The sequence below is a fragment of the Gavialis gangeticus genome, unplaced genomic scaffold (genome assembly GCF_001723915.1).
Source record: "Gavialis gangeticus isolate Ggan-Ray unplaced genomic scaffold, GavGan_comp1, whole genome shotgun sequence".
NCBI classification, from domain to species: domain Eukaryota; kingdom Metazoa; phylum Chordata; order Crocodylia; family Gavialidae; genus Gavialis; species Gavialis gangeticus.
In genome coordinates, this window is record NW_017729029.1 from 19,609,144 (window position 1) to 19,625,233 (window position 16,090).

The 16,090-nt window shown below is 37.9% G+C and overlaps 1 protein-coding gene across 1 annotated transcript in view; it reads right to left on the reverse strand.

Annotated features, from left to right (window-relative positions):
• Nucleotides 1-836: 836 nt before the first annotated feature.
• Nucleotides 837-16,090, reverse strand: part of DIAPH2 (diaphanous related formin 2) — an 899,992-nt gene continuing 884,738 nt past the window's right edge. The window contains exon 29 of the mRNA XM_019521025.1: nt 837-6,856. Within this exon, the coding sequence (XP_019376570.1) occupies nt 6,792-6,856 (65 nt within the window). The 3' untranslated portion in view covers nt 837-6,791. The remainder of the gene's footprint in view (nt 6,857-16,090) is intronic.

Genomic DNA, 16,090 nt, shown 5'->3' on the forward strand with positions numbered 1-16,090 from the left:
TTAGTGCAGTAATTGAGAGACAAGGAAAAGTTCCAGAAAGGCTATATTATAGGTAGAAGAGTAGTAGAACTGGCTGGGATGCTGCAGTTCTTACTGTGAGCTCCTTAATTTAATGCTGTTAAAAAAGTAACTGAAATGGAACACTCAAGGAAATTGCAGGCAGTTTGTCTCAAAATGAGATTCTGCTTGCCTGTGTGTTGAAGGGGAAGCTATAAATGAAGAAAATGGGAGTTCTGCTGTATCTTCTTTAAAGAAGCCCAAAACTCAAACCTCAGGCCAAGAACAAGCTATCTTTAAATAAATTGATTCAGACTTCTTTAACAGAGGCAACCATAGAATTTAAGGCAGGCATTAAAATGTTTTCATTTATTTTAATGTGTTATTACTCTGAGTAAATCTGTATAACTTTCCTTTCCCTCTCTAAAATAATTACAATTGCATGATAAATAAAATAAGTCCCTGCTGTTTGTTGCATCCATTAAGCCAGTGGCTTTAACTATCTCTTGGTGTATTTTTCCCTGATACACGTGAAGTTGATCCTACTCAGTCCTATACACTTACCACTGAATTTCTAAAGTATCTCATGACAGCTTCTGTCTCTGTCATGTCATGTCAGCATGCTATGGTGGTATCATTAAGTTGCATGTGTAATAGACTGTTTTTAAGCTAAAAGTCCTGTCAAGATTTTTTTCCAATAAGGCCATTTTGTGACAGAGTGAAGTAAATGATTTGGAAAATACTAACAATGACTGTCTAGATGATTTATTATGTCTATATCCTGAAACGCCTCCATTTAATTCAAGATATTTAAAAATATATAAATGGACTCATTATCATATGCTCAATGATTGCATTTTATTGTTACCTTTTAAGTAAAATGGTATCATCATGTCTGAGTATACATAAAAAATACAACAACTGAAAAAAACTGTATTCTTTTTAAAAGCCATCCATTAGAGAAGGTTTTTCCCACTAATTCAAAACAACCAGATTTGACAGAGTAAAAAAAAACTTCAAAGATATAATTGGGTATAACTCTCAAACCCTGTTATTTAATAGAAATATACTTTATGGTAGTAATAGCAAACACAAACAGGTACACACTAGAGAACTTAACAAAACCACCTTCAATGTATAAATTTGTTACAGTGTTTGTTACAGTGTTTGGATATCCACATATGAAGACTAGGTTCTGATTTCACCAAAAATATTTTAAAATAATATACAAACAAAATGCTGTGTAAAAAACCTAAGTGCATGGATTCTGTAAACTGTATTTTATTGGCCTCTGGAACCATATTACTCTAAATATTTGACTCCAAAAGAGAAATTGCACTGAGTTGTACATGTTAACCGAGTGTGGAATTAAGGTAAATTGTAACCTAATATGTTCACATTCTGTGGCATATGTATAATCTTGAAGGATGTTGATGTATATTGAGGACCAGCCTTTCAACAACTTCAACAGCAGCTGAACATCAACCTGAAAGACTAGTTCTCCTTGTAGAATTCAACAGCAATTATGCAAAATGCTCACCTGTTCATGTGCAGAAACAAAGTATGTTCTGAAGTACAGACACTAAAAACATTTGGTATGTGTGGTTTGCAACTTTATTTTATTTTTTTTTACACTTGACAGTAGGGGGGAAATGTAGCACAAGACATGGCTGTTTTCTTCTGCAGTACTAATTATAGTATGTTAAATGGACATTTTATTACGTCACATTGGGAGTGCAGCTATACATATATTGCTGCTTCCTTCCTTTAATATTTAAGATTTCATTTTTGACAGTTCTCAGTCAGATCTTCCAGTGATTTCAAGAGGCAAAAATCTAAGCACAGTTCAAACCTGTCTGTGTTTCAAGTGGAAGATACAATTTATGTATAAGACCAGCTTTTGATTCCCTGCAATTATTATAGCTTTAAAATATTTGCTAGCGGTATAACATTCTATGGGAAAAATGTTAAATACACACCGTAAAAGCAGGGTCCTCTGTGGCTGACGGTGCAAGAATTAAACTGTGCAAGAATTGTACTGTGCTTTCTTTATGAAACTTAGTCACTCAAAAACTTTGAAAATAAACATGAAACTCCACCAGATTCTCTGAAAGTTTTGCAAATCTTCTGTCAACCACTGAATAAGTTTAGATTAGTCCTCTAATGAACTGTGGTTTGGGTGGAAACCATGAAAAACCTCAGTGGCTTCAGTGGTATTTAACTCTGAGGTAGTACATATACCACATATAAAACTATACAATATACACAGAGACATATATCTGTGTGTATGACAAAAATAAAAATATGGCAAAATATGCATTTTTAACCAAAGTCAGTAAATAAGACCATATGAATTCACTTAGTTTGTTGCCAAAGGACCACGATTGCTCAAAACCAGATCGTGCTTATGCAACAGTATTCTTGAGAATCCTTCTCACAGCTGTTTATTCATGTCCTTAGAGCCACAAATCTTATTTTGGCTTGAGCACCTGTCAAAAAAGTGGTTAACATTTATAACAAATGTTAGGTGTAGGGGGCATTTTGAAGAATCACAATCTAGCATATGTTACATAAATGTGTCGCACTTTTTTCTGAGTAAACAGAATATATCTTGAATAAATAATTTCTAGTACTTTTATGAATCTGACCCATACTGTCAGTAGTTTTAAGCCATAGATGTGTGTGTTTGTGTGTGTATATATATTTATTTATTTAACATTACATTTCCATATCAGCAGTTACAAATGTAGTTCTATTTGTCTTAAAGTAAAAATTATTTTCCTTAAAAATCTTTTAAGAAATGTAAACAGTGCACATAATAACTTTTGTTTTCCTGTACTGTTTTAATATACTGAACGTGAGTGCAAACAGATGCACCCTTATATTTCTATTTTAATATCTATTGTAATATTGTAAAGACATACAGTGAAATATATTTAACAATAAATTTATGTAAGATCCTCTAGTGATTTACTTTCAGGGATTATTATAAATGCAAATATAATTTAACTGAAATATTTTTAAAGTTTGTTTTAATATATTAGAAAATAAGGCAAGTGCATTTCATAAAAGGTTCTACACTTCTGGGGTACACACAATTTCTAGATAAATGTGTGACAACTATGGAAAGTATGTCAATAATAAAAACATTAAAAATATCTGTAATTTCATACAGACTGAAAAGGTATCAAAAGACAAAGTTACCAGCATTAAATATTTTTAGACTTCATCAATACAAGCACCTTGTATTTACATAAATTATGTTCTAAACTAATTTTTTATTTGAAAGGCGCTTTTCGTTCTAACAGATATGACCAATGAATTATATAAATGTTTCCTATGTGAATTTAGGACTGCATAGTAAAATAGAAATATCAGAAAATGTTACTCTTTTGGATTTACTTTTTGCTAGTATATGATGTTTAACAAACTATAACCAACAACTGCAGAGCCATTCAAAAATACAATACTAGGAAATGAAAAATACTGTAGTTGCAATAATAAGAGTTATCATACAAAGGATCTATGGTGGATTGTTATATTCAATTGACATGTATTCTAATGAGTACTTGGAAAGTCTTTTGCTTTTTAAATACTAGCAAATTACTTACCTTACATTTGAATTTCAAGACATTGTTTCACAGATCAGAATATACAGATATTATACACTTTTTTTTACATTTGGGCTTTATACATGTAATACACTTGTACAACTGTAAATTTCATACTTCAAACTAAAAAAGTTAGACTTCTCAATACAAATTTGATGATCAATTTACACTAAATAATATAAACCTTAGTGCCTCTAAATGGAAGTGGGAAATATAATTCTGTTTTATATTTTTTTCTGAAGTACACACATAACTTTACTGTGCCTTTAGAAAAAAAGCAGATACAGTAGTATTACTTAACAGCATACATTTCTCTAGATTTGAGATATATTCTTATATTAAGAAATGTAATAATGGACAAAAAGTACTCCTGATGGAGAGAGTGAACATGCTCAGTGCCTTGTCTTGTAATGAATTCAAAATTATAAGAAGTTCACCAAAATCAGATAATCTCTGAAGACTCTTACCTAGCAATCAAAAGAAGAGAAGAGAAGAGAAAAGAAGAGAAGGATTACTGTACAAAGAGTTTTGGCCAAAGCAGTAGTGCAAAGTTATACTGCCCCCAAGTAAGACTGATCTTCTTTATGACCCAACAGCTGACAAATGAAAAATAGAATGTCATCCAGCTTTCCATATACTGCTGAGAGTAGATAAATATCTGGCCAGTATTCTCCCAAAACAATTATTTCCAAGTAGTACAATGCAATCTGTGGCAAAATACATATTTTTCAGAGTAAGTATCTACTTTCTTATATCATTACCAGGTTTCTAAAAATGTAGCTGAGCAATGAATGGGTAGTTCACTGGGGCCAGGTACAGACATTCAAAATGCCTGAGGAGGAATCAATCTAACCCACATGGGTTTCTCTAAGTGGCTTAGGTTAGATTGGTAGTGAACAGAACACATGCTTGCCCTTTGGTGGGGAGGGGGGCATGCAGGCTACCTGCATTGGCTGAGGTTGGCAGGTTGGGGGCACTGCTGCACACCACCTGTGAGGTCTCCAAGATGCTGGAGACTGCTGAGGGCAGCTGAGTGCCCAAACCACTCCTGATTGACTGCCAGGGTGAACACAACCTCCAACCCCCCACCCCCATCCCACCTCCCCACTGCCCTAGTACTCTGGGACCCTGTAGCTGTAGGCCAAAAAGCCTTACCGCACCTTAGGTGCCCATAGCCTGGGTACCTGCAAGCAGTGGCAATGTTCTGTTCCCTGCCACCCCAACAGAGGTGATCCACCTGCACTGGCTCCTGATGAAGTGGGGATCCATGGCAAGGTGCCTGGCTCTGGCCACTAAGATGTGGTGTACCTGCTTTGTGGGGCTGTGCCTGAGCACAGGGGCATGGGGTTCCTTGGCTGGGTGTGCACCCCGGGTCAGGCTCCATGGGTCTATGCCTGAGTGCAGGGGCTCTCCTAGGCTCAGTGTCAGGTTTGTATGTACATTGTGGGGTGCTTCATGACAGGGCCATGGCCCAACGACACAGATACCCAGGTCCTGGGGCTCATCAGGGGACACACAGCTTCCCTTACCTGCCCCAACTTGTCTGTGTGTGTTTGACAGATGGCTGGAGGGTCTGTGCTGGGTCGGCTGTGGGAGAGCTGGGAGACAGGGCCTGCTGGGGAATTCAGCCAAGAATAGGCTGAATGCTAGCATGCCTGCCTGTGAGACTGGGTGTGGGGGCTACAACGGAGTCTGGGATGCTGGAGGGCAATGATCTAACTTAAATCAATCGGGGATCTGGTACAGAAGTTTGTTTCAGTGTTCTAACCCAAATCAATTAGATTTTAGTGCACATGTAGCTAGGTCTATCTTAAATGGGGTTTCACCATTTTTAGACCAGTCTTTGTATGTCAAACTTCTTTATGGTAATAAGTTTAGATGGATTCCTGATAACTTGGACCAATGTACATGTAATATCTGTACCTGGCCTGGGACTCCTGCTTAAGTTCATGCCTCTCCATTCCTATAAACAATACACCTTGAATCCAAAATACAGTTGAAGGTTATAAAGTGAACCTTCACAAAGATTCAGATTCAGGATAAGAGCAGAGGGTATTGTCTTAAATTTTCCCATTAACTGGAATTAAGCTGACTGCTCGCCTCTGGTCATGCAGTACAAGGGCTTGTATATAGAAAACAATGGGAGGAGCTTCTCTTGAAGTTCAGGATGTCTATAATCATTGTGTTTCCTGCTGCATAGTGCCAAAGGGCAAAAAATATTTTTATCTGCTTGGTCTCCAGCACTAAGATACAATGGTAAAGATCCAACTGTGTTTTACCTGAGAAACATAGGAAAAACTTAGAAAGAGGCAGTTCAGAAGAACTTCATAATGTAGTTTGTCTCTAAAAAGCTAAACCAAAGGCATTTTTAGATTAATTAAAATAGGATAATTAAGTCTTTTCCTCAAAAATACCTGTATAAAGTATATATAAGTGCATAATTAGAAAATACCTCTTTAAATATATTTCAAAACATATTCTGCAATTGATATGCTTTAACTTTGGTACAATCCTATGCTTTATTTTTTAGCAGTGATAAGTAGCTACATTTCATCAAACCACTGAAACTGTAGATTTCTGATAAGTTCTGCTGTAACCAAAATAGCTGAATTCATCAGGCTTTAACTTGAGATAAGATTCTAAGAAACTTGATTGGGGCTATACAGTGTTTTCACATGCTTACAAAAAGGTCTTTTATGATATGTGCAATATCAGCTCATATCTGAATTCATTAGCATGTAAATTTGTTCATTTTTTTCTTTTCATGTCCAAATCAGAACCTCAAATGGAATCATACATCCCTTCCATGACCTGGTTTTGTTCATTGCTATATCTTTTCAGCAAGTTTATATGTTCTCATCTAACTCTATATAGAATATTTCCTAGAAGTCCCAGTTCCCTTCAAAGAGTTGCAAGTATAACAAATAACACCAGATAATATAATATAAAACCTATGGTTTAACGTTGCTTACAAATCTTGATTATTGTGGTACTTAAATACAGTAGGTCGATTTTTTACAATAGTTTTGAAAATGCATATTTTTTCATTTCCTAGTTTATCCTCCATTGGACGTAATTTAAATTTCATTTCTGATCATTGATGTTTTTCATGTTAACTCTTTTGAAAATGTCTGTATTTTAATGTAAATAAAACATTTCGCCAATTCTTTGGCACCAGAGGAGTCACACAGCTGTGATGGTTCCATTGTGGCGGGAACGTGACCTTTCCAAAGTTACTCGTCTATTATCTGGAATACAAAGAGAGAAAAAATAAAACATCATCTGATTTGAAACATGGATACTGCAATGTCAAGAGGTTTTGAAATAGTCCTAAAAATCACTTCAAATGAATATGTAAATAAGTAACTAGGATACTGGATCAGAGAAGTTTCACACTGCAGCTGCCAGGCTAAGTTCAAGAGTTCTGCAATCAGCAATAAATTACTTTCTTGATCAGAGAAGCAGGGGTGATAAAAGCATTGGAAGAATTCTGAAGCATAGTCCCCTTGGAAATACCAGATGACAAGTAAAATGTTAGGTAAAAATGTTGTTCTATAAAGTCCCTATGTACTGTAGCTTTGAAGGAAGGCACTTCCAATTTCCTCTGAGTGTTCAATACAAATGTGAAAATGCACCTCCTAAACATGACATATTAAAAGTCTAGGAGTTGTAAGTCTGCTCACTATAAATGTGTACTCATCATTATATAAATAGAAGAGTAAAATCAGCCACTTCCTAAGCATTTGCTGATTGGATGATGTTAACAACTTTCAGCATGAAATATTACAGAGTAATTACTGCAATGAATAATGAATATCTTCCCATTACAGGAAGAAACAATCATGCGCTAAAGCCAAATAATTTCAAGGTAAAGTTTTAAAAAGCAAGGAATGTGACAGAAAAAAAAGTATTTTAAAAACAGAAATAGATTTGTTCTGGTGGTCCTCAAGACCACTACTGTTTCACTTCTCCCTTACGCTCTCTCTGGGCTATGTCATTTGGCTAGTGGGCCCAGAAATTTGGTGATATGGCAGGTGGTGGAAGCATTAAATAACATGGCTCCTGGAGCCATGGCAAATCATGTTTCTCCCACTCATCCTGCTGCCAAATTTTGGACATGTGGGGATACCTGCAGGCCAGTTCTGGAGAATAGAACTACACCATGGGGCTGGGAATTTTGTAGCAGGGGAAGTGGTGGCTACCACGGCTCCAGTAATCACAGGAACCACAATTAATGTTGCTGTCGCCAATTTCTAACCTTGTGCGCCAGATGACACAGCTGAATATTCTGGACTCATCCAGTCTGCAGGGCTGACTAAGTTGGACACCACTGTGCAAGCAAGGAATAAGCTGACTGCATATAGAAAGGGTGTTGTAGAAACAGAAAAAATATAACGTTTAGCTAATCATTCTGTATACTTCTACTGATAAAGCAAAGACAGCTAAGGTCTGTTTGGGTATGTACTGGTTTTGCCACAAAACCAATCTTCCAACCAAATTTTCCTTTCCAAAATTCAAAGCAAAAAAGTCTCCCATAAGTACTCTGTAGAGTGCTATTTCCATGGTATTTGTTGGTGCTTTTGTAGTCTTGCCCTAAGGTGCCTCCTAATCTTGATAAATCCATCTTGATGGTTAGGGTTAGTGATTTAAGTTACTCCTTACTGACTGAATCTCTCAAGGAAGAAGCATTAACCTCAACAACAATCACAGGGTCAGTAGGTATTAGAAATTAAAATTCAAAGCATATTTGTATTTGCAATATAGCAAGGGGAGTACTGCTGCCCAAGTGTGTTGTGGGTTTGCTACAGGAGTGAGAAAAAGCATTTAGCAGTTGAACGTATCAGTGGAAAATCATCAGTAGGGCTAGTTATCTAACATATTTTCAGTATTACTAATTCAACATGCTCCAAAACAATCATGAGATTTAAAACCATAGCAAGTGCCACTTTTACTGTAATTATGTATCTCCATAAGCCTGAGCCACACTAAAATTGCAAAAGTTGGGAATAGTAGAATTTCCTTCCTAAGTTGAAGACAATCTAAATTTAATTTAATTTCTCATTATTAACAGTGTCTTGAACTGGCTTAGTAAATGATTTGCAATTTGTTAGAGAAAAGGCTTATGTTTTCTAGGGATAGGGAAAAGAAAACATGAGACCATAAATTCAATACCGACATTGGAGAGTGGACTGAAATTCTGGACAATGAGAAAAGACAGGGAACAATGTTTTAGTTATCATCACTGGGATATATCATCAGCATTTGCAAGAGATTTTTCTGCATTCTAGTGTCTCTTAGCAAGAGCACAGGGAACAGGAAGTCAATTGCACTTTGATAAAATCATCGTGCCACAGTAAAAACAGGGATGGAGGAGATAATTTATCTGTTATATAAAATATGTTAACACTTTCATATTGCTAGAATATGCATGGGCTAATTGTTTTTCTTTACAAAACAAAACACTAACCATTCAGTATGCATGTACAACATTTCCTTTGATGTTAAAAAGAAACATTTTAGTAAGAATAGATCAGTAGATCTCAACCTTTTTAGACTCAAAGCACCTTTCAGAAAATGCCAGTTTTTAGATTTCACTTGTGTTTTGACTACAAATAAATAATAGAACAATTCTTCAATTGTGAAGAACTCAGAAACACTATAACAGATCAGAATGTTTTTGACACTATGTATTTAAATTTGAAATCTCTGTGTTAACATATGAATTGTGTGTAGGTGTCTGTACACCTAACAGTGCTATTATTGTGTGACACCCCTAAAAGAATCACATGGCACCCTGACTGAGAATCATTGAAATAAGCAATAAGATGTGGCGTACTTTAACAGCATGCAATTTTTGAATGGCCACATCTTAGTCAAATCATACCTTGTCTCCTATTCTAGTACTATCCAATAATTTAAACATTTTAATATAATAAAAAAGGTAGATAAACTATACCAAGAAAATGTTAGGATGAAAGATGAATGACAGTGGAGTGTGAAGGGGAAAAATGGAGGAGAAGTGACTGAAAATGCAAGCCATTTTACTTCCACAATGACACCAATAAATTAGAAATGCAACACACTAAATTCATCAGGGCACTGACACTCCCTTGATGACTGATTTGTATTGTCCTTAGATCAGCTACAATGGGAACAATAGATAACATTCACTGTCAGAAAACAAATATAATGTAATTCTAAAAACAGACCTATCTAGAAACATTTCAATTTGTTTTAGCAGTGATAGTCCAAAAAACATCCCAGAGGCAAGGCTTTTTGTGATATTTTTCATTGGACAAACTGTATAATTGAGAGAGAGCTGCTGGACAAGCTTTTGGGCATCAGGTGACTGAAGGAAGGCATTCCTGATGCCCAAAAGCTTGTTAAGCAGCTAACCCAACCATACAGTTGGTTCAATAAAATATATCACAAAAAGGCTTAGCAATCTGTTTTAGTAATTCCTGTTTAGACAAAAATAGTAAGCAGGAGAAAGGAATAATTTTGCTTTTCTGTACATAAGCATGATACAGACAATATCAATACAAAGATCTCTGAACAAGAAAACTTCTAAAGTCACAAAAACAAATTACATCTGGTCCTCTACAAGGTGTCTGGGTTGTAAATCTTGTGAAAATCTTCCATAGCATTCAAACATAAAAAGAACCAGAACTCAGTCTGAATATTCAACTTAAAAAAAGTTTATAAAATGTCTAGTGATGCAGGTAGGAGTAAACACTTACTAAAATAATAAACCCTAAGCAAAAGTATTTACCACATAAAGCCAATTGGCTGACGAAAATGTGAAAGCTGATTCAGTGCAGCATAAGCATGAGGTTTTTACAATTCAACTGACAGTGATTGACAGAAAACTAAAGCAGGATCTTTCACAACTGAGGCTGCAATGTGGACTGAATGGATTAAGTAAAGATTTAGTAGTTCTAAAACTTTAAATAAACTAATTACCCAAATGTCATAACTTTACAGAAATGTCCATGGTAGCTGCTATGACAACTATGTATTTCCTCTTGCTTATACGTAGCCATACTAAACAAAAGGAAAAACAATGTGTGTGTGTATTTATGGAACTACACTATAACTAGGTAAATGAAATGTATGGCATTTCATATCTGCTAATATAGCAAGGCAACACAAGACTTAAAAAAAAAAAAAAAAAATCAATTGCTACTACATTATATAATCAACTAAAACATTCATATCAGCTGACAGGATCATTTCATCCAAAGTAGTAAATGTACAATTAGGTTTAGGGTTTAAAACAAATATCAAATGTATTTTATGCCCACCACATGAAATCAAAAAGTAATCTTTATTGTGCAACTTCCACACTTAAAAATACATTGCTCTGTGTGTGCGTGTGCGTGTGTAGACTTATAGCAACATTTATCGTTAATCTCAGTCTGCTTTATTTTTGCTTCAGTTTAATACTGCAATGAAAATAGGACTCAATTATGCTGTATGAATCCCAGTTTAAATTATCTTTAAGTGTAACATGAAGGCAGGGGATATTCGACTATCTGTTAATTTCCTGTCAAGAGAATAAGTAAAATAATTCTCAGTAAATGCTAAATCAAGGGTGGGCAAAATGTGACCTGCAGGCCGGATGCAGCCTGCCAGGCCATTCTATCCGGCCCGTGGGTTCCCTAAAAAATTTAGAAAATTAATATTTATCTGCCTCTGGCTGCCTGTCATGTGGCCCTTGATGGCTTGCCAAAACTCAGTAAGTGGCCCTCCGCCCAAAATAATTGCCCACCTCTGTGCTAAATTATAGGCATAATATTTTAATTGTTCAACATCCTTTGATTTCACACTGAAATTTTAATATATTATTTCTCTCCAAATGTTTTATGTACGAGGGATTACAGATCTGCTGGGGGGAGGTAGGGGATGATTTATAAAAGGTTTTCTATTCTTTCCTTTTCTTAATGCTTCAGCATTAGTTATATTATTAAAAGAAAAAACTCAATAGTTGCCATGGTTTTATTAATAGCTTGTTATCAGCATGAAACTCTGCTATGTTAGGGGAAAAACAAATTATATTTTACGGAACTGAAGTACTAAGATTAAATCACTTTTCTATATTCCACTTGCTTCTTATCCTTCCTTCCAGGTAGTAATTCTGTGCTTTCTCTCATTATGAACCTCACTTTCTGCAAATGATCAACTCTGGAAGTAATATAGAGGCTGCATGATCAAACAAACTCAATTATAGTAACCTTAGTGAGATTGAAACACTTGATATCAGAAAAAACCCATGGTCTACAAAACTATAGCTTCAAGGTATACAAATCTGTATTATCCTGTAATGAGTACAAAGATATATACTCTGACATGTTTAACACTTGAGACAGCAAATATTAGAAACCATTATCTTGGGCTTTAAATGACTAATATTTGCATAGTTAATGAATTGACTAATTCACAAGGGTTATGTCAAATCTTTGGAATCAGTCAAAGTATCAGAATGAAAAACAATTAGTCTTAATATATGAACTTAAAAAACAGAACTATTGATCTTCTGCAGGTAAAATGTCAAAGTTCGTTCAAAAAGAAAATGGTTAGTGAGTCTGTGCATTGCATTGCAGCTTCTGTATAAATCTGACATTTGTTAAATGAGTTTGGATCTCAGTTATGTTCTAAGACAAATACAGCATGCTCTCACAAAAGTAAAAACTGAAGGTAAGAATCTGTACAGGATGGGACAATAACTTGAAAGTACATATGAAACAAATAAGGAATTTTATTTTATGGGTTTTAAACAAACAACTAAATTACTGTTGATTGCTTGAGTATCTTCAGCATTTCTTTGCACCATATAGGAAATTGGCTCATGTACATATTCAGGGCAGATTCATAGATTGTTAGGGGCTGGACGGGACCTTGCAAGATCACTGGTTCTAGTCCCCCTGTCCTAAGCAGGAAAGACAAGTGGCGTCAGGTCACCCCAGTGAGGTGACCATCCAGTCTCCTCTTGAAGATTACCAGGGTAGATGATTGCACCACTTCTGGGGGGGAGTTTATTTCACAAGCTAGACACCGACTGTAAAGAAGATTTTCCTAGAGTTGAGCCTGAAGCGGTCTTCTAGGAGTTTGTGGCCATTACTCCTGGTTTTCCCTATGGGTGCCGTGGTGAATAGTCGTTCACTGAGCTTTTAATGTATTCCCCTGATGTAGTGGTAAGCTGGTACCAAGTCTCCTCTTAGTTTTCTCTTTTTTAGGCTGAAGAGGCCCAAGTCCTTCAGCCTCTCCTTGTATGGTTTGCCTTGCAAGTTTCTGATCATACGGGTGGCTCTTCTCTAGACTCTCAAGTTTTTCCACAACCTTGTTAAAGTGTGACACCCAGTACTCCAGCTGTGGTCTCACCAGTGCTGAGTACTGTGGAAGAATCACTTCCTTGGTTTTACATGAACTGCATCGGCTTATGCATGTCACAGTATTGTCTGCCCTGCTGGCTATAGCATCACACTGCTGGCTCATGTTCATGCGATAGTTGATTATCACCCCTAGGTCCCTTTTGATTGTGGTGCTAATCAAATAGGTGCCACCTAGCCTGTAGGTATGTTTGCCACCGGATGGAGCACTTTACACTTCTCAGTGTTGAACGTCATCTGGTTCCAAGTCGCCCAACTCTCCAGCCTGTCCAGGTCCGCCTGAATCTGCAGCCTATCTTCAGGTGTGACCATGCTCCCCCATAACTTGGTGTCGTCCGTGAACTTGGTCAGTGAGCTTTTCAGCCCCATATACAAATTAATGCTAAAGATGTTGAAAAGTACTGGACCAAGCATGGACCCCTGAGGGACACCACTGGCCACTTCTCACCGTGACAACACTGATCCATTCATAAGAACTCTCTGGGTCCTACCTCACAGCCAGTTTCCTACCCACTTAACCATTGAGCAGTTAAGCCCACAATCTTCCAATTTTTCCATAAGGATATCATGGGATACTAGATCAAAGGCTTTTTGGAAGTTTAGTATATAATGTCAACCTCCTCTCCCTTGTTCAGGTGGTGAGATACCTGGTTGTAGAAGGAGATGGGATTTGTAAGACAAGACCTTTCCAGGACGAAGCCATGCTGGCTGTTGTTCAGAACCCTACCCTTTGCAAGCGTATCGCTCATAGGCTCATTGATGAGTTTTTCTAGGATTTTCCCTGGGATAGAAGTTAGGCTACTTGGTCTACAGTTGTCCAGGTCCTCCCTCTTGCCCTTCTTGAAGATGGGCACAATATTGGCCCTCTTCCAATCCTCAGGCATCTCCCCTGAGCACCACAAGTTTTGCCAGGGGTCCCGCAATTACCTCAGCCAGCTCCTTCAGTACTCTCAGGTGGAGTTCATTCGGCCCTGCTGACTTATAAATGTCTAGCTTTTGTAGTTGGTCATGCACCAGCTCAGCATCAACAGTAGGAAAGCAGTCATTCCCACCATGCCCCCCATGAGCCTTCTCTAGCATGTATTTCCCTGTGGTCTGGTGAAATACCAGAGCAAAGTGGGCGTTCAGAAGTTCAGTTTTTTTTCCTAAGCGTCAGTTACTAGCTGTCCTGAAGTGTTAAGTAGGGACCCTATGCTTCCATTTGTTTTCCTTCTGCTCCTTACATACCTAAAGAAGGACTTATTATCGTTGCTAACTTAAATTCAGTCATCGTCTTAGCTTTCCTAATCTTCTCCCTAGATGTGTGGACCACTGTTGCATAGTCCTCCTTGAGGACTATCCCTAGCTTCCACTGTGTGTATGCCTCTTTTTTCTTTTTCAAGAGGACCATGAAATCCATATTAAGCCAAGCCCTTTTGCTACCTTTCCTCCACATGGGAATGTTCTTTTGTGCTTTGAGGATCATGTCCTTGAGGAATGACCACTCTTTGTGCACTCCATTCACCTTCTGTCCCTGGTCCTGCATCACCTCCCCTACTATTACTGTGAGCCTGTTGAAATTTGCATTTTTGAAGTCCAGGACTTCAATCCTGCTAGCTGATGCATCTTCCTTGTGGTGGACAGTGAACATGATGATCTCATGGTCACTGTCGCCCAGGCTGCCCTCAAAATTCAAGTCACTCACCAGAACATCTCCTTTGGCCAAGACCAAGCCTAGGAGAGCGCTGCCTCCGGTTGGCCCTTATACTTCCTGGGTCGGATAGAGCTCTTTTCCTAGCTTCCACAGGTTAAGAAGCTATGTGACCAATCCGACCTAGCCAAATGTTCCAGGATTTTCTCTGAGACAAAAGTTAGGCTAATTGGCCTATAGTTGCCCAGGTCCTCTCTCCTCCCTTTCTTGAAGATGGGCAGAACATTGGCCCTGTTCCAGTCTTTGAGTACCTCCCCTGAATGCCACGAGTTTTGGAAGAGTTTCACCAGAGGTCCTGTGATAACTCTGGCCAGCTCCTTCAGCACTCTCAGATGAAGTTCATCCAGTCCTGCTGACTTATGTCTAAATTTCTAACTGATCATGCACAGGCTCAACGTCAAAAGTTCATTAGTGCCTGCAGCATTAAGTGTATCAGCATCCCTACACTGAAAAATGGCTTGAACAAGCTTTATTTGAACATTCCCATGTGGGAACAAGCATTTTTCAGCATGGGGACACTGATACATGTGACACCGGAGTGTGCTGGAGCGCGGTAATTACCACACTCCAGCAGACTCAATTAATTGAGTCTGCTTCAATATGTTGTAATTACAGTGTGTCAGAGCAGCCTCTATGTATGTGTATAGGTGCCCATAGTCACAGACAAGAAGGGACCTCCAGAGGTCTAACCCCCAACCTGAGGTGGGATCATCCCTATCCACACCATCCCATACAACTGTAATCTAAACCCTATTTGAGACTACACTCTACTCTGAAACAATATAGACCTAACACCCTAACTTGCCACAGGTAAAGGGAACTACAGCAGCCAATGTCCTGCTTCTATAAAATGTTGGCAACATATGCTCAAGAGGTACCAAGTAGAGGGCCATGACCTCTGCTACGAAGGAAGGCAAAAACTCTCACAAGTCCATACCAAGCTGACCATGTAATATGGTTCCTTCCTGACCCCAAATACAGCTATCAGTCTGACCCTGCACTGCAGAAGGAGGGGGAGGGGGAGTTTTGGGGAGAGGTGGGTAAGATCCTCTGGGCAGGAACCTCTGGCTTTACTCCTAGCAGGAGAATCAGAACACCCAAGACTTACCTGTGGCTAACGCAGGCTTAAAAACAACCACATAGTAGGGAAAGCATGGAGTGGGGTGGGAACAACCAGCAAAGCCCAGAAGCATGGGAAATACCTATGGGAGAAAATAGGCATACCTATGCCTAGATCTTCCATTATCAGTGGCTGTTCAAACTGTTCTTGAACACATCCAGTGATGGAGAATCCACAACTTCCCCAGGCAGTCTATTTCACTCCCTCATTATTCTAAAGGTGAAGAAGTTTTACCAGATATCCAATCTAAATTTACTTTGCTGCAACTGCAAGCCACTGGTCC